The sequence below is a fragment of the Leopardus geoffroyi genome, chromosome E3 (assembly GCF_018350155.1).
Source record: "Leopardus geoffroyi isolate Oge1 chromosome E3, O.geoffroyi_Oge1_pat1.0, whole genome shotgun sequence".
In the NCBI taxonomy this organism is placed as follows: domain Eukaryota; kingdom Metazoa; phylum Chordata; class Mammalia; order Carnivora; family Felidae; genus Leopardus; species Leopardus geoffroyi.
Window position 1 is genome coordinate 794,933 of NC_059340.1, and position 27,893 is coordinate 822,825.

The following is a 27,893-nucleotide window of genomic DNA, read 5'->3' on the forward strand; positions in this document are numbered from 1 at the left end:
GAACTCATCTGGGTTCACATCCTGACCCCACCAGGGGCTGTGTGACCTTGGGCAGGTTCCTTACGTTTTCTGAGCCTCAGTGCAACTTAAAATGGGAATCCTGCATTTCACTGCTGCTAAAACACATTTTCTGTCTCACTTCAACACCTTTAAAAACAGGATGCTTCTTATAACCGGCAGTGTCAGAACTTAATTGTGGCAAGTTGTTTTCTTTTTAGTGGTTCATAAGACAACGGCGCGGGTAGCACTAATGATGTCTTAAGAGCTGATAAAACGTGGAAGTAAAAACCTTCCAAGGCTGTTCTGAGGGCCTAGGGCAGGAGCTGGCAAAGAGGGGTCTCTCCTGCCGTCTGAGCTGAGTGTTGGGCGACCGTGGCTGGTCGAGACGTTGGGGGACGCGTGGCCCACTCTCAGGCGGCTCTCTGCTCTAAACCCACTTCTGGCGTTAGGCGGAGAAGCAAGGTAAGGCAATGAGGACAGGGCCAAGCGGGCGGTGGGGTCCACAAGTGACCTGGCCTCTGCTCTGCCCTTTTACCACAGGGAGTCTGGTCCCCCAGCTGACCCCAACTTCCATCTCTAATCCGTGGTCAGGAAGCCGACCTGTGAGGCGGGCGGGCCTGGGGTGGAGCCCTGAGCAAGCAGGCGGCACTGGGATGCTAACTGCCTCGACCACTCCCCCGTTCAACCCCCGGTCACACCACGGATCTTCATTAAATTAGAAGGCGCTAAGGTACTAATTACAGCAAAGTAAACCTCCTTGTTCTTTAAACTCTCCCGACTTTTAATCGTGACCACAGCTACGAAATTAATGCGGCTGCAGACGGTACACCGTGTCTCCCCGACGCCGGCTCGGTTGGCAAATTCCTACGACCAGAAGTAAGGGGTGAACTTGGAGAGAGCAGGCGCCCTTTGGGGAGGTGCAGGTGCGCCTGGAAGGACCAGATTACAGCCTTCGGAGGGAGGGGTGGCGCTGTCCCCTGCAGATTAGAGCGCGTTCTGACTCGGCGGTACGACCAGCACCAGCGCTTTGGGGGAGCCCACCTCAGCGCCCGGGGTTCGCGTCCCGCACCCGGCTGACCTCGGGTCACAGGACGTGCTCCGCCCCGCCCCCGCCCCGCGCGGCGGGAGTGCGGCGCGAGCCCGGGGGGCGGGGCGGGGCGGGGCCGGCCGGGGGCGGGGCGGGCGGCGGTCACGTGTGTACACAGGCCCGCGCGGCGTGCGCGCCTTGAGCCCCGCCGCCTCGGAGCCCGGAGCTGCCCGCCCCGCGGCCCAGCGAGCCGGTGAGTGGGCGCCCAACGCGGGGTCGAGCGGCGGGCACGCTCGGGGGCTCGGCCCGCGCGGACAGCGAGTCCCGGGCTGTGGCGGCCCCGCACGGCCAGTGCTCCGCTGGGACTTTCGGGTGCCTCGGCCCCGCCCTGGCGCTGTCCTCTTGGGGAGGGGGGGGTGGGGGTTGCCGTCCTTTGGGGGGCTGGAGGCGCCGTCTCCCAGGGGTTTGGGGGCACTGTCCCCTTGTGGGGTGGAGGCGTTGTTCCCCAGAGGTCTGGGGGCACCGGTCCACTTGCGGGCGGGGAGGGGGCGCTGTCCCCAGCCTGGGGCAGCCCTCCCGCTGAGCTAACCGGGCAGCCGCCCTGCGGTCATTAACCTGTGGAGGGTTCCTCCGGTGTCCTGCGGGGAGGGGGAGGGGGAGGGGGAGGGGGTGAGAGGGAAAGGAGGCTGACGCCTGACCGTGCTTTTAGCTTCCCTCCTCTTTGTGATTACACAATTTTTAGTAAGTTCGGGAACTACGTCTGAGTGCAGTTATCAAGTCTGTTGTCGACTGTCTCGGACACTTGCTGAAAACGTGACTCCCCTGGGTATGGAAAGGCTCCCGCAAAACTTCCTAGGAAGGCAGCGGCCCCCAGCCTCTGAACACCCACCTGCTCTGCGGGCAGCAAGCGCTCAGCTCTGGTCCCGAGGCTGGGCCTCGGCTCTTGGGGGGGGCCCGAGGGAGCCTGTGCACGTGATGCCCCCTCCCCTGAGAGGCCCTCCTCTGAGATCTCCCAGCTTTAAGCTGAGCAGCCAGCAGGGCGGGAGGCTGGAAGCCGGTTGCGCAGACCTCCGCAAACACGAGAGTAGGACCGAAATGGCTCCGACCCTGTTCCCAGGCTGCTCATGCACGGTGACCAGATCCTCCACTGTCCCCACCGGGTCTAGCTGGGGCACGGCTGGGAGCGAACAGAGGCGCTGTTAATAATTACGCACAGCGTACGGCCGCCGTCCGTGGCCCGCGGCAGAGCTCCTAAAGGAACTGCCGTGGGGCCCGGCTCTCCAGACCAGAACCTCTGCTCTCTCCCCGGACGAAGCAGGCCTCTCGACACCTAGCTTCTAAAAACTGGAGCTCGTATTTGGGGAGTGCTTACCAGGCCCCTGGACACAGGAAGCTGGGCCAGAGCGGAAAGCCCGTGGCCCTGGGGCCACACGCCGCTCTCTGACCATGGGGTGTCCTGCCTCTCCAGTCAGGATGGAAACACCCAGGGGATAGAGGGACGCGGCTCGAGGCCAGGACGTAACTGTCAGCGTTGACCCGGCGTTCCCGCAAGTCAGAGCGCATGGTTGGTTGATGAAAGCCAAGGTACGTCCACCTGATGTGGGTCATGTGGGCTGTGGAGACTGACTGTACCTATTACGTAGCGAGAAAGTGACATCCTTGCTGAGATCGCTGTTGGGAAATCTGCTTGTTTGATTTACAGGTGGGAAGAGGGCTGTGCTGCCTCCGGGGGCCGGGGGAGGGGGGGTCCTGGGGCTGCTGCACCCGTCCACGGCCCTAGGATGTCATTTGGAATCCTGAGAAAACAGCTGCCACCTGGCCCTTAAGGAGCCAACCACATAGCTGGGCCACGTCTTGGGGGCTGCCAGCAGGGGGGTGGGGGGTGAGCTCCTCCACGTTCGTGCGCGTGACAAAACCGCGCTCCTTCTTCCTTAAACAGTGTTTCCTGGTTATTTCCTCTTGCTTGCTGCTGGCTCAAAGCCTAAAGCCACTTGTATAGCTGGGCAGCCTCAGGCCGCGTGTGCCCACGGGGGTCTCAGGCCTAGGACCCAAATTACCACCTGGGCATCAAAGAGCGGAGAGGACTCAGTCCTCAGTCTAGATAAGAAAAAGGCTGGTTTTCCCTCTAACTGCAGATGCCAAGACACAGCCCCACTGGGGAGCAGAGTCCTGTCCCCTGGGGGCCCCATGTGCAAGCAGAATGTCCTGGAGTAGCAGGACAGGGTGAAATGGGCCAGGTGTCCTGTGTGTCCCCCAGCAGGCCTGGCCTGGTCCCCTTCCTCCCATACATGCCGGGGGGGGGGGGGGGGGCGTGCCCAAGGGCTTCCCAGTTTTAATTAGAACCCAGCCCACCAGGAAGCAACTCTGAGTACAGACAGCCAGCTGGTTGCTCCCTCGGAAATGACTGCAGGCGGTGATCAGATGAGGGGCTCTGAGCAACCCCCCCCCCCCCAGGTAAGAGCACACCTAGTTAATAGCTAGGGGAGGTCGGGAACCCAGATGGGGTGCCAGGCCTGCCCAGAGTCTGAAATGGGAGACTTGGTCTGTTCTCAGGCCTTTGAATTTCTGAGCGAGTCTCCGTGTTTCCCCCTGGCCTGGGGTACCTGGAAGGAGCATAAGCCACAAACCAAGTCAGTCAGGGAACAAAACAGCCCAAGAAACTAGTGCTCCCGTAGACAAAAGAGTGTGTGTCCCATCTCCTTCCAGGGAAAGGAAGCCTGTGGCCTGTACAGGCGCCCTGCTGGCCCGGACCGGGCGGCCTGGTCTCAGCCCCCCACAGCCCTTCCTGAGCTGGCAGACAAGCCTGCTCTCTTCCAGGGAGAGGGAGGCGGCTCTTTGTTTATGCGTCTCAGCCAGGTTGCCTGGCCCACTCGCTGCTCTGCAATTGAGAACAGTAAAAAGCAAAAAGCTATAAAATTCAAAACAACCCATCTGTGTAAGAACAGCTTCTTATCACACCCCAGGAAGGCGCAGCGTTTGCGATAGGAATCAGTATGTGCAAGCCCTCTACATTGAAAACCTATGAAAACATCAGCCTTTCCGGAGTGTCTGGCTCCTGCCAGCTGGATGTTAATTGTAGCTGAAGCCTCTGCCCGTTATTACAAAAGGAAATAAACATTCAGGAGTCATTTTCAAAGCGTTCTGATTGTTCTAGAACATTCATCTGAAGTTGAGTCTCACGGTGCACAGCGGGTCTATGTCAAATAGAAACAACCCACAGGACCATCAGCCCGGCCGGGCTGTCTGCCCAAGCAGGGTGCACTGCCCGGGCCTCGCAGCCCTGTGCCCCCCTCAAGAAGCTCTCCCACTCTCTGCTGTCCCTTGTACTACATGGGGTTCTGGTGCTCACCTTGGGGAGGAGCCTGTGACCTAATGGTCCTCCTCCCCAGCCAGCTAGCCAGCCAGCCAGCCAGCCAGCCAGGCTTCTGGCACAAATCACCTTCCCCCCCTCTGCCGTTCAGAGAGCTTAGAGAGCTCAGAGAGCTCTCAGCAGGACTGGCTGGGGGGTGGGGACAGCAGTCAGGGAGGGCTCCCCGGGGCGTTGATGCCAAAATAAAACTTCAGGAGTGAGTTAGCACTTCACAAAGGCACGGAGAATCGAGGAAAGGCAGTCTAGGCAAGGGACCAGTGTGTGCATAGAGCAGTGGACAAGGGACGAGGGAGGCTGTGTTCACCCCCGCCCGGCCCCGGCAGCCCCAGCCCAGATGGGCCCCACACCAGAGGACAGGATTTCCTGATAACAAAGCAAGGAAACCAGGTAAGGTTTTAGAGAGACCAGCTCAGCTACCTTTCAACGGCGGCGTGACCCCTCTTTGCTGGTTTTTCACGTCTGCCGGGTCTGTGCGCCTGCAGGCAGGGTTCCCAGCAGGCGTGACCCCTGCCCATCCCTGCAGCAGCCGTCTCCAGCTTCGCCGCAGCCCAGCCACCCCCCACCCATGCTGCTTGGACCCACTCCTGGCACCGGGCTGCACGGAGATCACTCTGTGCCTCAGCCAAGTGCATTCCCATTGCTTACAGACGTGCAGTTTTGACGGGCTGGTTTATACCATCTTGCGGCCTTCTTTGAAAAGGCACAGAAAGCAAGCCGCCGATGTCTTGCCTCAAAATGCTTCTAACGGGCCGCCTAACGGGCGGGTGGGCCTTGCCAGCAGTGAAGAGGAGGGCCAGTCGCTACGGAGAGGCCTCTCCGGCGTCCTCCTAAGGGAGGGCTGGAAAAGAACGGACCAGAGCTGTTCTGCGTCCCAGCCTGTCTGCACACCGTGAGCGCACGCGAGGGAAGCACACGCTTACTTATGCCCCAGTTTAATGTGAGTGCAACACCAGGAAAATCGCTGTGTGTCACCAAAGCCCTAACCCAGCCCGCAGAGCCTGTGAACTCGCTCCTGTCCCCCGACAGCCCCGCTGGGCCTGCGACTGGTGGTCACGTGCTCACACCTCCCTCCCGGTGGGTTTCCTCTCGCCGCATCTCAGGTGACCGATTCGGAGCGCAGGTTCACACACCAGCGTTCTGGGCACCCGGCGCGCCTGGGGAGGAGGGTGCGGGCTCAGATCCTCCTCGTCCCCACGCCGGAGACTCACCCAGGCCCACCCAGTCGCGCTCCAGGTACCTGAGCTCCTAAGCTGGGGAAACTGAGGCAGCACAGAACCTGCGTCACGGGCACCACGCGGCGGATGAGCAGAGCCTCACCCCGGAGGCTCCACAGGGCTGTCCTGAGAGCTCGCTGAGCCAGGTCACGGGCACTAACTGAGCCCCCTCTGCAAGGCACAAGTCTCCGTGTAAGTGGCCTCCTGTACCGTGGAGGTCCTGCTGCAAAGTTTCCCGTGCGGGACGGGAGTTGGCCAGGGCAGTGCCCGAAAGCAGAGGCATCGAGGACCGGTGCTTTCCTGCCTCAGGCACCCTACCTGCAGCCCCACCGTGCTGTCCCCGTCTGTCCCCCTCCGTCACCCAGGCCTGGCCACCACCCCTGCTGCTCTGGACGCTAGGCCACCACTGCCACAGGGACTGCACCTGCTCTCGCAGCAGGACCTCGCGGTTGTCTGCAGAGTGACCCCTACGGAGGCGGCATGTTCAGGGCCCACGGGCCGCCAGGCCAGCGCCAGACCCCTCACCCCCCCGTCAGGGCCTCCGGGTCTGTGAGTCGCTTGGCCTTGTCCAGCTGCTCGTGCCCCCGGCGGGGGACAGACAGCCCTTGGACACTCATGTGCTGAGCTGGCAGTCCAGCCAAAGAACCTCCTGACCCAGCACAGGGGGGCCCTCGGCTCGTGGGCGACCCCCCCACGTGACCAGGAGCGGCCGGGACACCTCCCGGGCCTGGAAATGGCAAGTCCAGGAAAGCACCTTCGTGAAAAATAATCACGGAAGCCCAGAGGTGGTCTTGGAAGTAAATGGCTTTTCTTTTCTACCTGAGAGCATTTGTAGTAAATGACTGTCACCCAGCTGAGGACACACAGGCCTCTGTAGGGGATGCAGAGAGACAGAGGGCTCCGGAAACGAAGTCCCTAGAAACGCCCAGACACCTGCATGCCCGGTGGCCTCTCACTCCATCGTCCACAAGCGCTAGTCAGGCCTCCCCTGCCCTGCCAGGGGTGGCTACCGTATTACTGCGCCCTCTGAGAGGCTGGCCCGAGGTCACCCCGCGAGCCCGCAGAGAGGCCCGGATGGCAAAGCCGTGGCACCGAGTCCACAAATGGAATGCCAGCTTTGACCAAGAAACCCTGCCCTTGTGGACCTCGGCCTCGCTCTCCTCTACGGGTCCCAGAGGCGACCCCTCCACGCTGGAGCGTCGAGCACAGCCTTGTTCCCTCCGAAGGGTTCCTGCCGCACAGCCAGCCTCGTGCAGGGGTGCCCCCTCAGCCTCCGGGTCCTCCCAGGTTTTTCTGGACGAACAGGCCATTTGTGACCTCTCGCTCCTCTGGGATGCGCAGCCAAGCCGCCGAAGGGTTCGCGGTAATGGTCCGAGTCGGCCGAGGGCTCACCCCGGGCGGGGGGCTTCGTGCAGCCATCTCTCAGGCCAGTCCCGGCGCCTGCTTCCACCAGGCAGCTTCCTCCGCCCTCCCCCACCTCGGTCTCCTGTCGACTGGCCCCACAGGCCTGGATCCGTGCTGCCCCGAAGCCGTTTGAAGAGGCCTGGGAAGGGGAGCGGCCACTGGAGAGGCCAGCCCAGTCCTTATGGTGCGGAGGCTTTCTTCTGAGTGTGATTAGAGAACGAAACACACAGAAAGCTCTCGGAGAGAGAGAGGGTACGTGAGTCACCTTTACAGGAAAAGCCAGAATGAACTCATAACCTGGTCTGTCTTGGACAGCCGCAAGCAGGTGCGTGGTCGCTGGCCTGGAGAGCGCCTCCCTTTTGCCGCCCGGCCCAGATACCGGCGCACGGCACTCCTGCAGCCCCCGCCCTGCGCTGGCCTGTCACCACCGAGGCCCGCTTCTGGACCAGCAGAGGGTGGGGGCCTGCTGCGCCCATTCCTGCCAATGTGCCAGGGGCGCCTGGCTTTGTGCACCCAGGCCGGCTGGCGGTCTGGGCTCACGACACCGCGGAGAAGCGCAGACCCATCTCAGCGGGGGTCTTGAGGATGCATGGAGATCCGGGGTGGGATGGGCGGGGGGGGGGGGCTCTCGGAAGATGTTCGCAGCTTTTCGTGTGCTTCTCGGCTCCGGGGGCGTGAGGTCGGGAAGGGGCTCCCACCTGAAACACCCACCCTGGGAGGAGGGGAGAGGTTCGGGGACAGACCCAGCGCTCAGCTGCGGTGAAACGGTGGGCTGGCAGGAACGGGGGCTCACGGGGGGCCCTGGGTGCCGGTCCGTGGGCACAGCCATCGCTGTGGGTGCAGACAGGGCACCTGGATGGACACGATGGGGTGTCAGTCCTGAAGGAATCTTGGAAGAGGCTTTGGGAGGCTAGAGGCAGGGCCAGCAGAGGCAGAGTGGCACCGAGGGAGTGGGGGCGGGAAGGGCAGAGCAGGCCAGGCGTCTCTGCCAATGGACCCTTCCGGAAAGGGCTCTAAAGCACGTGGAAAAGGAGGGCGGGCACAAGGGGCCAGGGAGGCAGCGGGGAGCAGGAAAGGCAAGAAAGGGCCCAGGGGTCCTAGTGGGGAGGTGTGGTGACAGGACCGGCCTGTTTGGAGAGCCAGCCTGGATGGGAGGCCCACTGGGGTCCCCGCTGACCCTGACACCGTCAGCTGAGGGGCTGCGGCAGGTGGCAGGGCCCGGAAGTTGGGATTGTCGATCCTGCCATTTGGGGAGAACGTGGCAGATTTCCAAATGAAAACGGGTGGAGAGAGGAGCGCAGGCCTGCTCGGCCCTGGAGAGGCCGCCTCCCCGCCGGCTGTGCCCCAAGTTCCTCTTTCGCCGAAGGAAGTGAACCGAGAACTGGCGAGCTGGAAAGGTGGTCGGAGGCCTGCGCGCGAGGGCGGGAGCCAAACCATTGTTCCCAGGTTGGCCTGCTTCCCGGGCAGCCTGAGGGGAAGTCTCCGTTCCCGGGTTCCGGGACTTGCAAAACCAGAGCGCACAAGAGGGAAGTGGGGTCACCGCAAGGAACCGGGGACCAGAGAAAGGCAGGGCCGGGAAGGGCAGGGGGCGGGCGCGGCGGGCAGCGACCCCGAGGAACGAACAGCACCGGGGCCGGGCCCTGACCGGGCGGCACCCCCCCCCCCCGAAGGTCTCCGCAACGTCTACGCCGTGACGAGCGCCACCGGCTCCAAGACCTGAGCGTGTTTCTGTCACTGGCCCGTCCTGCTCGCTCTCACCGCCCACGACACGCGGCAGTTCTGGCCTCCTGAGCACGTCCACCGCGCCACGTGCCCACGCCCTGGGCTCGGCTGGCTCGGCCAGCCGTGCTCCCCGGGACCCACGTTCTGTCTGCGCAGGGCGCGGGCGAGCCCATCTCGAGGCAGGCGCTTGGCCGTCCGGGAGCCTCCGTGACAGTGGCACCCTCCGCCTCCCCCGCTCCCCCTCCAAAGACAGGGATGAGCTTCGGCAGATGCCAGACAGACAGCCCCGTCTGTGACACAAGGCGGCTCCTCACCGCTGGCCTCCCCGGAGGATTGCCGGAACGAAAGGCCGAGGCCTCTCGTCAGGCCTAGAGAAAGCGAACCGTCTGCATCCAGATCACGGCCGCCCGTGTACTCGACCCACGTGGGAACCATGCACGCGCAGCGCCCCCTCCGACAAGCGAGCTGGGGCCACACGAGCACGTGAACTAGGAAGGAGGCTCTCAACAGACTGCATTCCGGCTGAGGCTTTCCCAAGAACGGAGCCACCCTCAGCCCAGCGCGGCGGCCCGCCAGCGGCCCTTCTGCGGCCCCACGGGGCAGCCGTGGGCAGTCAGGGCCACGGCTCTGACCCCGCGGCCGGGAGGCTCCAGGCGGGCTGTGTTCCACAGCGACGTCGAGAAGACACCCACCCTTCTTCCTGCCGGTCCCGAGCCTGGCCCTCAGCCACCGCTGCCCGCTTCGGAGAGCTCTCGGGGCCATGCCCCAGGGCAGGCGGCCACGGCCCCTCTCCATGGTGACTGGGTAACTCTCAGGGAGGCCCGCGTTCCGCCCTTAGTGGCCACCCAGCTTCCTCGCAGAGGGAAAAAAGGAACTCGTCCGTGCACACGCCCAGCACCCCGAGTGTCTGGAGCGGCCACGTGGGCTCCAGACGAGCCTCATCGCACCGGTCCCGCCACCCAGTGCGGACCGGGGGCGCAGAGGGGGGAGGAAGCGGGCGCTCCCGAAACCGGAGCGGCAGGGCAGGAGCCTGATCCGACGGTGCCGGCCCTTCCCGGCACAACCCTCATTCCGTGAAACCGGCTGTAAACAGAGCTGGGGAGGGGCCGCCGTGCCTGCCAAGGGAGGCAGAGACCGAGGGATTTACTGGAGAAAAACAAGTGTGCGTCCACACTGGGCACCGAGCGCACACACGCGCCCGCGCAGGAAGCCAGCGCTGCACGGCTGCGGCTGATAAGCTCCCGGGGGTGGGGTGGGGTGGGGGTAGGGGGCAGAAAAACAGGATCCTCTCGGCGTCCTTGGCTGCTCACGGACGGGGTCTGCGGTCCAGGCGCACAGAAACGTGGGGCTCGGGATAAAGGTAAGCAGCCTGCGCCGAAGGCTCCGCTATGGCTGCACCTATGGCTGCACCGGGGACAGGCGGCAGGGAGGGGCTGGGCCGGGGGGGGACGCCCTGAGCGGTGAGTGCCGAGTGTCCCCCGCCCCCCTTCCCACCACACCTGACCCGGGAGGCAAGGACGGGCTCGTCACACCAGGAGCGCGAATCCTGGGGTCCCGGCCTGGGCGCCGAGCGCGAGCCCGCCTTTCTCGCTAGCAACTACCCCGTGTGAGTTCAACGCCGGTCTTAAAGATGGCGGAAGGCCCTTCCTTTTGTGGGGCTGCGGCTCCACGTCTCGGTCTCCTCACGAGGAGGGAGGCCGGTACACGAGAGTAGGTGCGACACCTCGGGCAGACCCCACGGGCCCTGGGGTAGGATGTGAGCCAGGCACGGCCGGACCAGAGGGGGTCTGCCTGTGGGCTGACCACGGCAGAGACGGATGCAATGGGATGTGAAACGTCTAGTGGCCACAAGAATGCGCGGTGTTTCCTGGGGACTCGAGGTCTGTGAAGTCTGGTGGACAAGCTCTCCACGGCTACGGGCCCCCATTCGCTGTCCCCCGGTTATGGTCCGAGCCATGGTTCGGCGTGCAGGAGCCCAGAACAGAGAGGAGACTGCACTTAAACATCCACAGCCAGCTCCGGATGAGTTCAGGAAGCAGAGTGGAAACCAGCCGTGTAATCAGCTAAAAGATGACACAAAAAGGAACCCCCCACCACCCAGCTTTGGGAGACCAAAGCTTCCTGTAGGAACCACAGGTGTTCCAGGAACATGCCAGCAGCCCAGTGCCCCCGCTGCACCCCAGGATCCGGTTCCTGGGGTGCAGGGTGCCCACCAGGGCCAGAAGCTGAGGAGCGCCGTCTAGATTTAGGGACCCAACCCATGCTGTGGATTACAGCGAACACTTCTAAAAGTGATGTAATCAGCACGTGTGGGCAGAATCCGGCCAGCCCGGCCCCGAGCATCACTCCCGTCTGACGGGCTGCTGGGCGGCATTCACGAGAATTACAAAACACTCCCACCGACTCGATGTCCCTGAACGGGAGCTCACGCACCGACTGCCCACCTGCCCATCACAGCCGATGCAGGCGCACTCCTGTTGTGGGGACCCCCAACCTCCCTTTACTTCCTGGTTAACCCCCTGGCGCCCCACTGGCTCACTGCCTCGGGGGAAATCAGCAGGTAGATAGATGTCTGTGTTCACCGCCTGATCCCCACCCGACGCCCCCACCCCCACGCCAGGCTCCAGCCTGCAGAGCAGCGGCAGGTGTGGGCAGCGCCTGGCCCCCGAGCCCCTTCAGGGGCTGGGGTCCGGCACCAACAGCAACAGGGCTGGCGGAACCCTCAGCCCCTACGCCCAGGAAACAAACGTGCACTCTGCACGTGTTCACCCGAGAGGATTTCTTCTTCTGAGAGCAGGAGATCAGGATGGGCCGAAAATCATTTTGCACGGAAGGTTTTCCTCCAAAGGACCGTGACGCGTGAAGAGTGTGCTCTTTCCTCACGTGTGGGTCCTCCCGGCCAGCCGCACACCCACGCCTCCCGTGTGCTAGACCACGGGCCACTGGGTTGCACTCCAGCGGGGAGGGGGGACGGGGGGAGTGCAGCGCAAGGTTGCCTCCGAGGGAACCCCATCACCGGGGCCCCGTGGCGGCCCGGTGGACACCAAGGCGTGAGCCTCTCACCCACGGTGGCCACCCCCACTTCCGCGCTCCTCCTCAGGTGGGGCTCCCGCCGCCTGGCTTAGCGCCTCCTGCTCTCCCAGCTGCGTTCAGGGCGCACCTGTCACACGCCAGCCTGTGCAGCTGCCCGCGACCTGCTCCCACGTGTGCACCCACACCCGCTCTCGGGGACAGAGGCGCAGCGTGCTGGTGCAGCCCAGGCGGCAGGAGAGACGGGGCGGGTCTCTGGCCACCAGACCGCAGACACAGGTGTGGAGGGCGGGCGGACGCACAACTCCCACGCACACCGGGAAGGGTCCGGGCAGGGCTGTGGCGGCCTGCTGTTCCCACCCAGGAGGCTGCGGAGGGTCACCCTGTCGTGGGAAGGCCCATACGCATCACGGCCCTGCGTGCCGCGCCACGGGCACCCGTCCTTCTAAAACCCCTTTCGGTAAAGAGGCTGAAAAGGAGGTGGTCACGGGGCTCGCTTAAAGCCACTGGGTGGTGGGGGGCAGGACGGGAGCCCAGGACTGGGGGTGGGGAGCCCTGCAGGGTGTCCCCGCATGGCGGAGAGAAGCCAGGACGGGAGGCAGCGTGAAGGCTGCCCGAAGCGGCTTCCCCGGCGGGATCTCGGGCGCATCGTCCAGTGCTCAGATTTCTCTAGAAACGGGCTCGGGGAGGCTCGCCGCGGCCGCTAGGGTCACGGCAGCATCGGGACCTTGCGGGCCCAGCTCAGGACCTAAGGCAGCCACGGACAGCGACTTGGCTCTCCCAGAACACGCACGCTCGGGACGGAGTTTTTCTGGAAGGGCCCGCAGTCTCTAGCCCTTGCCCTGCTAGGTGAAGGGGCGAGGCTCCCTTCGGGCACCACCTCCGCATCTCTGAGGGGCTGGCGGGGCCCGGGGCTCTGGCTAACCTTCCGCTGCTTTCTCCCGCAGCCCGCCATCATGTGGAGCTGCGGCCCGCTCAACGGCACGGGCGGCGTGGAGGACCAGCCGCTGTGCCAGCACCTGCATCTGGTCCTGTCCGTCTTCTCCCTGCTCTACCTGGTGGCCGGCGTCCCCGTCGGCCTGGGCTACAACGCCCTGCTCGTGCTGGTCAACCTGCACGACCAGAGCAGCATGACCATGCCTGACGTCTACTTCGTCAACATGGCCGTGGCGGGCCTGGTGCTCAGCGCCCTGGCGCCCGTGCACCTGCTGGGCCCCACCGCCTCCGGGTGGGCCCTGTGGGGCTTCGGCAGCGAGGCCCACGTCACGCTGCTGGTGCTGTTCAACGTCTCCTCCCTGGTGACCATGTACTCCACGGCCCTGCTCAGCCTCGACTGCTACATCGAGCGGGCGCTGCCGCGCACCTACATGTCCAGCGTCTACAACACGCGACACGTGTGCGGCTTCGTCTGGGGCGGGGCCCTGCTCACCAGCTTCTCCTCCCTGCTCTTCTACGTCTGCAGCCACGTGGCCGCCAGGATCGTCGAGTGTTCCAAGATGCGGGACGCGCAGGCCGCGGACGCCATCATGGTGTTCATCGGCTACGTGGTCCCCGCCCTGGCCGTGCTCTACGCGCTGGCGCTCATCTCGAGGATCCGGAAGGAGGACACGCCGCTCGACCGGGACGCGGGGAGGCCGGACCCCTCGGTGCACAGGCTGCTGGTGGCCACCGTGTGCACGCAGTTCGGGCTCTGGACGCCCCACTACCTGGCCCTCCTGGGGCACACGCTGCTGGCCTTGCGGGGGAAGCCCGTCGACAGGCACCACCTGGGCATCCTGCTCTTCGCCAAGGACGTGGCGAGATTCCTGGCCTTCGCCAGCAGCTCCGTGGTGCCGCTCCTTTACCGCTACATCAACAGAAACTTCCCCAGCAAACTCCGGCGGCTGATAAAGAAAATGCACTGCGGGCGCCAGAGCTGCTCCCCGGACCAAGCAGGGGTACAGCAGGTGACGGCGTAGAGCCAGCGGCTGGGGTCACGGCCGCTCGCTGAGCGCGGGTCCTGGGGCCGCCACCAGTGCCCCGGGCGGGGTCATCGCACGGGCAGTCAACGGCGTGCCTCCCGGAGGCACGGTCCGGGCCCCCTCCTGGGAGACAGGCGACACTTGACCTGGATGCACGGCACTTTGTCACCGCCCGCTCTGTCACGCTCTTCCCCAGGACGTCACTGAGGCCGGGACCCAGAACAGCACGAGGCGTGTTCTCTCCAAGTTTTCTGCTTCCAGACAGGCCGCTCTTAGGCCAAGGCCGCGCGGTCCAAGGCGGGAGGGGCCTGGCGTGAAAAACAGCTGCCTGCCCACCTGCTTCGGGGCGGACGCACTGCTCGGTCGTGCGGGGCCACACCCGCAATAGCGTCCTCAGCCTGGCCGCCTCCACCCTGGGTTTCTGAACGAAGTCGGGAGAATCCAAATCCAGTGTTTATATTCTGTGCCGGCAAAATACCCGATTCTGTCTCTTTACTTGCGCTTATAAAAAGATTCGAGAGAAGTCACCGAAGCCTGAAAGCGAAGGAAGCAACACGAAGGGCACTCCCGTGGGACGGACGGGCGGGCTCCTGCTACCGCAGGGTCGTGCTGGGTGGGGTGAGGCGGGGAGAGGCGCGTGCCGCGCCACGCGCACAGGCAGCGTGCAAATGCTTCGGAAGGACAGGGCCAGCAGTGTGGCTGGTCTTAGGCGGAGGGCCCTTAACTGGTACCCCTGCTGCCCTCCCAGGTGACCTCAGCTAACCGTCTTCAGTAGAAGCCGACTCCCCAAAGTGTGCACAAAACCCCACGCTCATAGTGAGCCGAAGAGAGGAAAGCGTGGTGAGGATTTCCAACCTAACACAGAAGCTGGGAGGGACCGCCTGAGGAGTCACAGGCCTGCAAGGCGGAGCCCGGTCTGGCGCCGGGGCAGAGCGTGGGGCCACCGCTGCCACCTTGCACCCGACAACAGCCTGCTTCGCCAGACGCGGCGCGTGCCTGGATCCTTCCACGCCGCGTCCCATCAACACCTGCTCTAAAACCGTGGCAGCAGAAGCCCCCTGCTCTCCTCGACACCATCCGCTCACCTGCACCCCGACGTCACGACGCACCACAGGCCTGCAGCCCCCTAACTGCACCTCTGAAACCCACAAAGCTCTAAAAACAGGAAGATTTGTTTCTCAAGTTTGCGGCACATTCCCTTGGTAGCAAACCTTGAGCTGAAGTGGTGGGAGAGCGCTTTTCTGAGGAAAGAGGAGTGTGAATGTGATTACGGGGCACTGGCCCGGCCCCACAGGGCCCCGTAACACGCAGCACACACAGCATGTTAACTGTGTGCGCGCAAACGCAGAGAACAGGTGAACGTAGGTCGTTTGCCAAAAGCAGCCGGAAGTATGCACACGTCTTAAGATCTCATTCGTATGTCACCCTACGCTTTCCTGCGGGGTTACGGTGACAGGGAGCGGCTGGGGCTGGCAGCTTGGGAACTCCAACCCGCGTTTAGGTTTGTGCATCCAAAAATGTGTTGCTTTTTGTCGCTGCTCAGCAATACACTGTATTTATTTATTTATTTGTTTATTTTTACCTTCTGACTCCCTTCACCCGTTTCTCTTCCCTGCCCCGGCAACCACCAATCCATGCTGCTTCCGTGGCCTTGGTTGTTTTTCTTAAAGATCCCCTGTACCACTGAGATCATGTTCAACTCCTCTTTGACTTATCTCACTTAGCACAGTGCTCTCCAGGTCCGTCCGTGTTGTCGCAAATGGCCAGATTTCATTTCTGTTTATGGCTAATATTCCGCGGTGCGTGTTCCCCCCCCCCGCCCCTTCTTCATCCACTTGTCCGCCAAGGGACACTCAGCTGCTTCTGTGTCTGGTCTGTTGTGGATAACGCGGCGGTGAACGTGGGGGTGCAGACACCATTGTGACTGAGTGCTTTTGTTTCCTTTGGGTAGATACCCAGAAGTGCGATCACTGGATAAGTAGACCTGCTTTTGACTTTCGAGGCACGTCTGTACTGTTTTCACAGTGGCTGCGGCAGTGCGCATCCCCACCAGCGGCGCACGAGGACCCCTTTCCCGTACTCCCTCGCCAGCGCTCAGTGTCCTCTTGGTGGCGGCACCCTAGCAGGCGTGAGGAGCACCCACTGGGGTTCTGACACGCTCCTCTGACGAGTGCCGCTGAGCACCTTCTCACGTGCACGTTGGCCGTCTGCGTTCTTTGCAGAAATGTCTGTTCTCATCCTTTGTAATCACGTTTTATTTTGCTCCTGGGTTGTGGGAATGCTTTATGTATTTTGGAGATTAGTCCCTTATCAGAGATATTAACATGCTAACTTTTGGCAACCTGAAAACTTAATTCTGACACATCTGATCCAAGGATGGCAGAGTGTGGCTCTGTGTTTTGCCACATTCCATTCAGGGAAATCGCTCCATTTGGCCCTGGTCTCTCGGGAGATTTAGCCCATGACTTGGTTGCCACTATGTTTCTGTCTGCAGAATATATCCCCTCCGGGATGATGCGATGACTGAGTTCAGAGTCTGCCTGTGCAGAAGCATGAAAGTACACTGGACACCAGGGTCCTGGTCTTACTCGCCCCTGGTAGCTGTGAAATTCTGGACAGGTGGGGCCTAATCTACTTCCTGGCCAGTAAACCAGGGGCAGAATTAGAGACGTTTCGGGGTCGCCTCTGTCCGTGAACGTGCTATTTCTACTGAAGGGCGCAGTGCCCCTCTGCTGCAGGGTTTCCCCCAGTCCTGAAAGTCTCAGACCCGACCCCCTCCACTCCTCAAGCTGTGGGCTGCACGGCGGGGGGTCCCGTGGCCCCGGCTCCGCTGGGGAACTCTCGTGTTGGCCGAGCGAATGGCGGGTTGCAGGGTGCCCGGCATTGCAGCCGTGGGGCCTCTGACCTCACACACACCTGCTACCACGGAGTCTCAGTCCTCGTCCTCTCCCAGCGGGTGGGCGGGGCTGGGGCCAGGGTCAGTCCCGGGTCCACCACACGTGGCCAGGCTCTTGGGTCAGGAAGCCAGCACTGTTCTTAGGGGACACGGGACCCAGCGGGTGGGCTGGTTTGGGGTGGCAGTGCTATTTCAAATAAAAAGACCCTTTTCCTTGCTCATCTGTTCTGCTCTTTGCTCTAGAGAGAGCTCCTAGGAGAAGAGGGAGATCCCAAGGGCACAGAGCCGAGAGCCACGTGGGTCTCCGCCCACAGCCCCGGAGTCCCTCACCCCAGCTGGGCTCCCCCAAACAGAAGAGGGGCCGAAAATCGCGGTCTTGTTTTCACTTTCTCAGTGGCTTTGGTTGCAACCTGGCTTGTTTCTGGTGGCCTCCGGGGGCCTGAGCGGGCCCCACCCGTGCCGGTGACAGAGGGCCCCCGGGGACGGGTGGCAGGCTGGGTGTCTCACGGAGACCCCTCCGCTGCTTTCGCGGCATCCCCGGGTCTCACGGCTTGATTGGCCTCCGTGCTCTTCTCCCCACTGGGGACGCCTCCGCCACCAGCCCCCTGTGCTTCCCACGTGGCTTTTGTCCATCCACAGGCACCTGGGCTGGATCCGGGGCGACTGGACGCTGCCTCCAGCGCTCCTGCCACGTGGCCCAAGACATGGAAAGAATTCTGAGCTGAGAGAAGAACGAGGAGTCGGTCGGGAAAGGCTCCAGTAGACTGTGAATGTGATCCTACGTGTTACACGTGTATTTTTTTAACTCACCAATCTCGACGTCTCCCAGTGGAAGTCTATGTTCCAAGGCCATTAATTTTGTTATCAGTCCCTCGTATTATACTTTTTAAGTTAATCTTAATTTTGCTAATCACAACAACTCATCTACCTTGTCGTGCTTATTTAAGATTCTAGAAGGTGAATTTAATTTTAGGTTTGCTTCACGAAGGTTATAAAATTTATCACGGGAAACCAGATCTCCTGCTAATTGTGGCAGATGCATCGGTAAGGCAGACCCCCAGTCCTTCATAGAAAGCACGTGATAAAGGATAAACCTGGAGAAAATGATTAAGAAGCTAAATTACAAGTGAAGTTCTTGGATTTAAAATCAGCTGGAAAACTGGGGGAATTTTTCATTTCTCATCTGTTGCGTCTCTTCCAGAGGTTGTACCGTTTGCCTCGAGTTCTACGTAAATCGCGAAGAAGATCCTGAAGAAAAACCCACATGTTTGAAGACTTAAGTCACTTGACACAAATCACCCACCTTCGGAATTCTCAAAATGTGTATTTCCAGGGGTGTATGACGTGTAGCAGAAACCGGCACGGGACTTAGCCTATTTCCCCTGGTGACACGGGGCCCGCCACTTTTCGTTACTCCTCTGTTGCAGTGGCACAGCAGCGGCGTGTGCACGCTCCCTCAGGCAGGGCGGGGCGCACCCCGAACCCCGTCAAGACAGCCCCCCAAGTCTGGCAAACGTTCTTTCCCGAGAACAGACGTTTGACAACTGCTGACGCGTCCCGAGGGCCGAGAACAGAACTGAGTGGCCCCAGCGGCTCCGTGTGGGAGGGCCTCGTACCCCCCCCCGGGCAAGAGGGGAGTGTGCCGTGCACACGGCGAGTAAATCTGAGTAACGAACAGGGAGTCTCTGGGAGTGAAAGAATCCGAATTTACCCATCTTATGTTAATAAGGAACGCGAGGCGCAAAGAATTTTACGATTTGCCTCATTCCGTAAGTGTGTAACATTGAAGTCCCGGGGACAAGCATTTGTTGAGTGGCTATGACGTTCTCGCCCCTCCTCCCGGTATTTGAAAACCGCTTCCCGGGAGGCTCTTGCGGGCCCGTGTGCCACTAACATCACGTGAACCGAGGAAACGATGCTACCGTCCGAAATGCTGTGAAGTCGGAGCGCGGTACGTTTCTACGTTCCCGCAGGGAACACGGGACTCGGAACCGCTCTGCAGCTGGGAGCGCAGGCGTGTGTGCGGGGCGCCACCTAGTGGCCGCCGGCAGAGCTTCGCCCTGCAGGGCAGCTGGGCGCCGGCCACAGAACCCCGACCGCGCCTGCACAGGGTGCTTCTCGCAGGGTGGTCAGGGTCGGCGGGTCGCGCTCGGTGATTTATACCTTGGGGGCTTTCACCCCAAACCAGCCGCGGAGGAGCAGACACCCCACCCCGCGCTCCCCAACGATCGGACGAGGGAAACTCCGCCCTGCGGATGCCACGTGACTCAGGGAATTCAGGGCACATTGCGCTTTTCCAAAAACACGTGGTCAGCAGCAGTGGAGAGGAGCACTCGGGCCACCCAGGCGCTGCTCCACACTCACACGCGTGTGCACACGCGTGTGCACACACACACTGGAGCCAGCAGAACCTGGCGCAGACAGGGACAGCAGCCAAGTCCGGCCTAGGACGCCGGACTTCTGCGCGGTTACGGCTCGGCGCACTACGTTTCCAGGGAGGGCAACCCCACACAGAGATTTCTGATCGCCAGCTGAAGCCGTGTCAGGGAGCGTAGGTGAGAAAGACACAGTTCAAAGATTATAAACGTTTTTAAAAGACGTTGCAGGGGCACCTGGGTGGCTCTGTCGGTTAAGCATCCGACTCCGACTCCAGACTTCGGCTCAGGTCACAATCTCACGGATGGGATCAAGCCCCGCCTCGGGCTCTGTGCGGCCCCCACGGAGCCTGCTTGGGACTCTCTCTCTCTCTCTCTCTCTCCCTCTCTCTGCCCCTCCCCAGCTCATGCATGTGCACCAAGTAAATAAATAAACTTAAAAAGAAACGCTGAAGAGGCTCTCTCTCTAAAGAGGCGGTGGTGAGTGGCAGGGGGCTGGAGGGGAAAACGCTCCGGCCCGCGGCCTCCGGGCCTGCCCGTGAACGGCCAGCTGGAAGGCCCCACAAGGCCGGCCTCTGCTCCGCGGGGCTGCCCCTCCCGTGCATAGTCTCAAAGCCTGCGGAGCGCCACTACAAAGGGACAGGGCTCCACGGAGCAGGGCCTGGGGCACCTTGACCTAGGAAGTGAGGACAAACGGAGATGACCACGGCCACGCCACCAGTGCCAACAGGACCCAGGCCCCGGCTGGAAGTGGTTCCTCCTGGCCATGTTTGGGACAACTTGAGCAAACAAAAAGTGAAGAATTAAAAGGGAAAAAAGTCCACAGAGACACTCAAAAAGGCAGGAAGCAGAGGGGAAAAGGAAGCAAAGGAGAAAACCAGCGCGTCTCCGACTCAGGAATGGAAGGATGGGCACCGCACAGGGAGGCTGTGGACAGACGCCAGGAGCGTCCGCGTGGTCCAAGCAGCACCTGCGGCCAACTTCTCAGAGAGGGGGGCCTGTGAGCAGGGTGCCCAGGCCCGTCGCCCTGCCAGAAGCACATGCCCACCTGTACCCGGGGCAGGAGGGGCCTCAGTGCCCCTGAGAGGGGCCATGGGGTCAGGCTGTGCGGCCACGGCTAATGCCCGAAAGGCAAGGCCTGGCCTGCGGGCAGGCAAAGGACAGGCTGGCCAGCGCCCCGGGGGGGGGGGGGGGGGCCGGACGCCACACCAGGGAGCATCAGCCCCAAGATGGAGAAGTGAGAAGCAGAGGCAGAACCCAAAAGACGGGCGGGAGGCAGTGCGGGGTGGAGTGGTCCTGCGGGGAGTCAGGGATGAGGGGTGGCGGCTGGGCGGAGGCATGGAGAGACGGGCCGGGTCCCCACAAAGGAAGGAGACCACGAATTCCTGGTGGGTCCAGACATCCTGAGCTTGGATCCCAGTGGCCTTCCAATCCCCGAACTGTCTCCCAGACTCCATCACTGTTCCTTGGGCCACTGTCCCTGGACTCTAGGCTAGGTACTCCCAAATTCCTGGCCTCCTTATTTCCACAGGCAGCCCTGTAGGCAGTCCCCAGACTGAGGACAGCAGCCCTCAGGGGCACTGCCAGCCTCTCCGTGGCCCCCCACTGCTCCCTGTGCAGAGCCCGGGCCACCTGGGAGTTCCCATGCCCCTCCTGCCGGGTCACACGTGGCTCAATATCCCTCTGACTTCCCAGGTCGTGCGGTCATACGACTAGCGGCACCGGACAGGGGCCGGGCCTCGCGGGAGCTGAGACACGGGTGACGTACAGCGGCCTCTCCTAGAAGCCAGCAGCTGCCGCAGCGTGGCCCACGCTCCACGGCGACTTTCGGGCGGCGGGACCTGCGGGCCAGGAAGGAAAGGCCGTCGCGGTGAATCCCTGCCCGGGTGCGCTGTCAGGACGGTGGACGGACACCTGCCCGAACAGCAGCGCAGACAGACAGGGCCTGCCCCTCGAGTCCCTCCACTCGCTGAGGGGGTCAAGGAGATGCATCTGTGACGACCCACGGTTCCACAGGGCGTGAACAACGCTCTTGCAAAGCTGCTGCTCCCGCAGGCCCCCTGCACGTCGTGCCCCGCCTGCCCCCCCCCCCCCAGGAGCACGGAGCCCGCACCCCTCCCGGCCTCGGCCGATGCCTTTCACCTCCCCACCCGCAGCGCCCCATCTGCAAGGGGAGAGCCGGGCAAACACGGCCAGCGGGCCGTGCACTGCGACGGGAAGTCAGGTTGGAGCCACAATAACCCAGATACGGTTTTCCTCTGAGAGATGTGTCCACAAAGCCCAGATCCCCCAGTGTCTGAAAAAGCCCCGTTACTTAGTGCTATGGGTCTGCTGTGAGATTCCGCGGGTGACGGAGGCCACACGAGCCGGGAGACAAATCAGGAAGTAGCCGGCGGGCCAGCCGCCTTGGCGACAGGCCAGCCCAAGACGCCGGCCCACACGTCTGCAGGGCTCGCTCCCAGGCCGCGGCCTGGGCTGGAACGGAGGCGTCAGTCCGTAGTCGGCTGACCCTCTCCTCCGCTTGCTGACTGAACAGCAGCAGGACAAAGAGCAAAGGGGGACAGAGCCCGGGAACGGGGATCGGCTGCCGTCAGGCAGGAGGAAGCTGTCTGAGGGGGCGGCTGCAAGGTCCGCGCACCTGAGAACAGCGGAGGCCAGCGGCGTTTGCCTCAAGCAATCCATTCCCAAACACGGAAAGGTGTCTTAGCGACAAGAGTCAAGACCAAGGGGTCGTTAGTGCTGGTATCACGGGAAGCGGGAAGCGACAGAAGAGGTGACTCCCCTGGGCAGCCACTCCTCTTCGTCTCTAGGGACCTGCTTCCCTCCCCCGACACCCACGGCGGTGGACTCACGTGGCAGTGGCTCCTCCCACCGAGCGCCGCATCTGTGCGCCGGCCCCCCCCCCCCCCCCCCGGCCTCGGGCTGGTATCTGAACGCCACTCCTCACGGCCGAGTAACCGCATCCCCTCGTGCGACACACATCGACACGCACGGGGCTGCCTCCGCCTGTGGCCGCTGTCGGGGGGAGGGGGGGGTACTGCCGTGAACACGGGTGTGCCCATTCTGCACGGGGGAAGGCCACCTGTGGAGGCCGCGCGGGACAGCGCGGTGACGTCCGCAACCTCCGCCGTGGGCAAAGCCGAGGGCAGACGTCCCTCCCGCAGAGAACGTGTCCTCACGCGCAAGGACATCACCCAACCGTGCGCCCTGGGAGACGGGTGGGTGGCAGAGAGTCGCCGATCCCAGAACGAGCTGCCGCCTTCCCAACACGGGGCCAGCGACGCGCACCGGCGAATCGGGGACGGGGACGCTGGGCCGCAGCCTGCACTGTGAGTTCCCGCTCCAGAGGGACAACCCACCCACGGGCCGGCCCCGTGGGCAGGGGAGGGCGTAGGGCCAAGGGCATCCCCTCCACGCTCTCGCCCATCTCCAGGGCCCGTGTGTGCTTCGTGTATGCAGAGCTCGGACACACTGTTACCTCCTCGCCAGCGCCTGCCAGGAAACTGCCTTCGCCTGGCCCCGCACGAGGCGGCGGCAGGCCCGGGGGTGAGGCGGCCCAGCGCCCCGTCCCGGGAGCCGTGTCTTCCTGCACCTCAACCCTGATTCAGGGCCCGGGGCCTCGGGGCGCAGACGATCCCAAGCGGGGATCCCAAGCGAGTCCACAGACACGCAGAGCCAGGATGTGACAAGAAGGCAGGCCGAGTCCTCAAGACCCCTCAGGAGGAGGGTGCTGGGGCTCCCGAGCGGTAGACGGACAGCGGGCCGGACAGGGGGACAGGCCAGGCTGGGCCGCAGAGGCCGGCCCACCTCAGATACACGCAGGGCCTCGTCTCTGTGAGGGTCCCGGCTGTTGGCAGAAAGCTGGCTTTGCCGACTGTCCTGGGCCCCCCACGTCCAGGGGTGCTAGCTCATTTAGCCCTCCAAGACCCCGAGGGGCAATGCTGTAATTACTGCCAATTTACAGGAGGGGACGGAGTCCTGGGGCCTAAGCAGCCGGCCTGACACCCCCAATGTCAAGGCTTCAGGCTCTCCCCTCCACTCGGGACCAGGAACTCAGGATGTAAGTCTCCGTGGCTCTTTTAGCAGCCACGCTTGTCCTGTGTTTCGTCCACTGGCCCACGGCCGGCTCGGCTGAAGCCTGGGCAGGTAGGGGGCCAGCGTGAGTGGGGAAGGCACCCCAGAGAGCGGAGGCAGCAGCCCATGCAGGCCGGAGGAGGACGCTGCCTGTCTGCCAGCGGGGGCCACGGCACAGAGCGAGTGCACGGAGGGCACCGCAGGCAGGAGCCAAACCACACACCGGCCCTCCCAGTGGCAGCAGCTGGGGAGGACCATGGTTTTGTCAGCTTAAGGAAGACAGGAGGTCGGGGCGGGGAGGGGGCGGGTGGCCAGCCAGGCCTGTGGCTCGTCCAGCAGCTCAGAAATTCCCCCACGAGGCTGAGGGAGTTCACAGGGAAGGCTATTTTGCTAACTCAGGGCTCTCGGAGGAAGAGACCGCCAAGGCCCAAGCTCATGGGCGTGGGAGGCAGGATGCCCCCAAAGCGTACGACAGAAACGGGTACTGCCCCCTGGGAGCTCACTCTCGCCTAAGGAGGGGGGCCCAGATTCCACTGATGAGAACGTCGCCCCACGACACCGTTCACAGGAGGGGCCCTTTCTGGGGGCAGTGCCCACCCACCGGCCGCGTCATCCCCAGACATCCTTCCAATAGCTGCGGGAAGCTCTGTAAACCTACTCACGACAGGAAGCGGCGGGGTGGGGGGGGGGGGTGTGGTCTGGGGCTGCACACGGGTACTCGGAACCTGGAGACTCTGCTGGGGTCGCACACAGGGGCTCCGGACCCCCGAGCGCCCGCACAGGGGGCCGAGGGAGGCACGCCCGGCCCTGCCGTAGCCCAGGGCTCCTCTGCTCGCCTGTGCACCAGGGGCTGGAGGCCTTTCTTCCCTATCGGCCACGCACGCTCGTCAGGGATGGGGGGCTGGTGGCCACGGGGATCTAATGACAAGGCACCTCGTCACCCTGGGAGCCCAGAGGAGAACGCAGGCCTGAGACTGGCAGTGGCCCAGCCCCCTCTTCCGGGCCCCAGGTCTCCCATCTCTAGGGGAGTTCAGCCCCTATCAGTGGTCCTCAAACCTCTGGGAGGCTCCCCCACTCCAAAGCAGCTCCTCAGACCCCAGGCTCTGGGAACAGAGGCCCCAGGCCGGTTCCTTGTCAGCTGCTCGCGAGCAAACAACACTGCCGTGGGGGCCACACGTTGTGAGAGACCTTCAAACAAAACACTCTCCAGCCCCAGCCTTGCTGGCGCGGGGCTCCCGGAGGCGTCCTTCGCCTCTGTGGAGCCTCTGTGGGTTTCGCACGGAGCTCACGCGGCCCTTGGGTGCCATCAGTGACCCCAGCGGGCAGGGCGCTGCAGAGAAAGTCCCCCAGCTGCATAAGGGACGCAGACACCTGGCGGGGGAGACACGCAGAGGGCTCCGCACGTCACGTCTCTCGCCGGTGCTGGCTCAGGGAAGCCACGCGTCCAAACCCGTGTCTCAGCTCTTACTTCCTTGAGGCAGGCCCCCTCCTTCAGGAATTTGGGGACCCCCAGGCTACTTCCTGACTCTCCGTGCTGACCCCATCCTCCCTCCAAAACTCGCACCTGCCCCGTGCCCAGCCTTGCCAGGCCACGGGTGACCAGCGCCCTTCAGGCGACAGCGCCCTGACTCTGCCTGACCCCGAGGGAGGCTCTAGGCACAGACCTGCAGGGCAACAAGCGATCAGTCCGCCTCTGTGCTCAGGACTCCGGCTGCCTGACGCCCACACCCCGTTGTCAGGGGGCAGAGGGCAGAGCCCCAAGCCCCGGCCTGGGTGGTGCCAACGCGGGCCCTGGGGCCGAGTGCTCTCAAGGGAAGGCTTCGGGGGACTTTCCCTCGGCTAGACAGGTTGTGAGTGCTGCTTCCGTATTATGGGTGGGGTTTTAGGTCCTATGTCAAGTTGCAGACGCTGCCCGCTTTCTGGGAGGGACTGTTGAGCGTGTGGAATCCGCTGGGAGGCACACGCGTTACTTGTTCCGGCCGCCACGCCGGTGACTGTACTAGGCCGACTTGAACCTGTCAGGGTCACGTGGCCAAAGCATATGCTGTTCCCAGTGCAGCCTGTGTGGCTGGAAGGACCTAAGACTGAATTCCTGTCCTCCTTACAGAACTGGAGGTCTCTGCCCGGCCGCTGCCAGCAAGGGAGCTCATGGAGAGGGGAGGACCAGAGACGGACAGGAGCCGCCTGCACAGCTCACAGGCCCTGGCACAGTCAGCCGCCGACCCCCCGGGCTTCCTTTTCTTTCCCTGCCTCCGTCTGCTTCCCCACCACCCGCTCAGCCGCCGGCCGGGGGACGGGCGATTTCACGGCTGAGCGACGTTTCACTCTGAAAACTCAGGTTTCTTTATACTGTAGATTGGCTCCAGTAAAAAGTAAAAGAGTTCATTTTCCTAGACTTTCAGCCTGGAAGTGACTGAACAGACCGCTCAGGGCTTCCTCGTTCAAAAAAGATGATCAGTGGCTCCAGCGCTGTGTCCCGAAGACAGAACCGGAAAGGCTTGTCCACTGGCAACACACACATCTGGATGCCGACTGAAGCCGCCAGAGGCGTGGCTAGCGCGGGGGCACGAACACGGAGAAGGTTCGGTCTGGCAGAGCACAGTGTATGCCTTCCAGCAGCCACATCTGGCACGTGTATGTTTCATGGGGGCACGAATCGGGGGCGGGGGCGGGGGCTCTTTCCGCGACTGTGGTCGGGAGGAGCTGGGAGCCCAGACCTGGCAGCGTTTCTACCCAGAGGCCTGGGAAGGAAGGTTCAAGTTTTCAACGCGAGCAGGGGCGGCCAGGCTTCCGCACAAGGCGGGCTTTGTGTTCAGGTGGCGCTCAGTGTGTGTGGAAGGAAAGGGTCCCCCCACCAGCTGAATCCTCTCCGTAAGCGGGAGGGAACCGGGCTCCCCCACACACCACCCCGTCTGACAAAATCCTCATAAAGATGGTGGGTGGTGATGTACACGCAGGGGCTGATCACTTTGTCCAAGATCACAGAGCCACGGTGCGAAAAGCTGGGCCTCCCAGCCCACAGAGCGCCAGTGTTCCCTTGCTGCTGGGACAGGGCGAAGACGGAAGCCCAGGGGCCGAGCCTTCAACCTCTGGGGACAGGGCTGGGTCCCGCGTGGGACCCTGAGGGGGCAGGTGGCTCCCAGTCAGGCTCGGCCGGGAGCCCGAGGAGGGTCAGGGCAGCAGAGGGCCGGGCCGGACGTGAAAGGTAGTGACAGCAGAGCAGAGACTGCAGGGGAGAGGTGTGCAGGGCCGCACGGTGGCCCCAGCACCCCGTCACCAGGCAGCTGGCTGGCTATGAGGTGCCGAAGGTCCCACACTGCAGTCCAGGACACAGGACACTGCAGTGGCCATGTGGGGGAGGACAGAAATAAGAGTCTGATGGCCAGTCTGGCCCTAACAGGGCGACACGCACCCTGAGAGCCAGCATCGGACGTGGTCCTGGGACCGGCAGGAAGCAGACAGCGTAAGGTCGCGGAACACCAACACCCTCCCATCGGGTCAAAACGGGCGCCTCCTCCCTCACCCACCCTCCTCCAGATCACCCAGCCAGCCCCAGACCCCACAGCAGGCCGCGCAGTGCCCTCTGCCGCGATGCTCTGTGGGGCTCACGGTCTCACTCACGGGGCCACCAGCCCTGTCCAACCGGGCTCCAGCTACAGGGTCTCTCGAGCTACGGCCCTGATGGCCCACGAGGGCAGGGCCATGGCGCCCAGCCACCAGGGCCACGTGGATGGACGGTGCATCTCCAAACCACGGGTGGGTTTGCAAAACCGGCTCTCCCAGGCTCAGCTTTGAGGAGGAGAGGCTGTCCGAGGCACGCTAGATGGAAAGTGCCGGCAAACGCAAGGCCCCCGGGGCTTCCGGTGGACACAAACGAGTGCCCCTAAGCTGGGAGATCCCCGTCGTCTCTGCCCTGAGAACCATTCAGACCGGGGGGGGGGAAGCTTCTCACAGCGACTGAAAGGATGGGCCTTTCCAGGATGGGGCCCTCCACTCACTGTGTCTCTGCCAGCCCGCTGCTGCAGAGCCAAGGGGACCCAGGGGAAGCATGCCCAGGGTCAGAGAGAGATCACAGGAGCGCCCAGAGCCAGGCCTGCCCTCACAGGAGGGGCAAGCCATTCCACAGGTGTGGTCTGGCCTCCCAGCTACACAGGAACACACAGGTGCCCACGAAGGCTGCGGGGACAGAGGCGAGACGGGGCATCCGTCCACTGTGTTAGAACGGGTGCTCCCTCCAGGTCAGAGGGCATGAGCTGCGTGCCCCGGGGGGGGGGGGGGTGCGCCCGCGTGTGTCTCCCGGAGGCAGGTGTCTGCACGTGTGCACATCAAGTGTGTCCGGGAGAGATGAAGAAGGTCTCAGGAGACTCAAATGGAGGAAAACGGAAAGAAACCTTCACTCTTCACCGTTTTAAGGAGGTTATTTTCCCCACAGGCCACAGGCAACATTCTGGACAGCTCAGGAATTCGCGTCTTCAGGCGACCAGGATGGGGACGAGGGGGCTGCCCGGCAGCAGGTCCCCACAGAAGGGTGTGGGCCAGCAGCCACACTGCCCCTCATGTTCCCGTCCCAGCCCACGGGTCCACGAAAGCTCACGCCCTCCACGCTGCGCCTCCGTCAAGCGGGCCGGGCTGGACGGCGGCGCAGGGCCTGGCCGCAGATGGGCTGCACGGTGACTCATCGGGCCCCAGGGCTCCCAGTCTGCAGGGAGCACAGGAGACTGGGATGGAAACATTTACGCAGCCAAGACCAGAAGGCGCTAAAGAAGCCAAGTCCTGCCAGAGGGAGCGCGGGAGCCAGGGAGGGAGGAGCTGGCCACGAG

At 63.1% G+C, this 27,893-nt stretch overlaps 2 protein-coding genes across 10 annotated transcripts in view; one reads left to right on the forward strand and one right to left on the reverse strand.

Annotated features, from left to right (window-relative positions):
• Window positions 1–27,893, reverse strand: part of CE3H7orf50 (chromosome E3 C7orf50 homolog) — a 120,883-nt gene that overhangs the window by 27,148 nt on the left and 65,842 nt on the right. The gene's annotated exons all lie outside the window — the stretch shown is intronic.
• Window positions 1,167–18,372, forward strand: GPR146 (G protein-coupled receptor 146). Of its 8 annotated transcripts, none has more exons than XR_006708150.1 (5): window positions 1,167–1,280; window positions 2,496–2,611; window positions 5,098–5,334; window positions 12,715–15,229; window positions 17,826–18,372. XR_006708150.1 is itself a non-coding variant. In XM_045460714.1 (5 exons), the coding sequence occupies exons 4-5, from the start codon at window positions 5,320–5,322 to the stop codon at window positions 13,723–13,725; spliced, it is 1,026 nt and encodes a 341-aa protein (XP_045316670.1). In that variant the 5' UTR covers window positions 1,203–1,280; window positions 1,770–1,853; window positions 2,496–2,611; window positions 5,098–5,319; the 3' UTR covers window positions 13,726–17,543. The 8 variants fall into 8 exon arrangements, 7 of the variants coding, with proteins under 7 accessions (XP_045316668.1, XP_045316669.1, XP_045316671.1 ...); XM_045460714.1 differs by lacking the exon at window positions 17,826–18,372 and adding an exon at window positions 1,770–1,853 and having other exon boundaries at window positions 1,203–1,280; window positions 12,715–17,543; XM_045460712.1 differs by lacking the exon at window positions 17,826–18,372 and having other exon boundaries at window positions 12,715–17,543.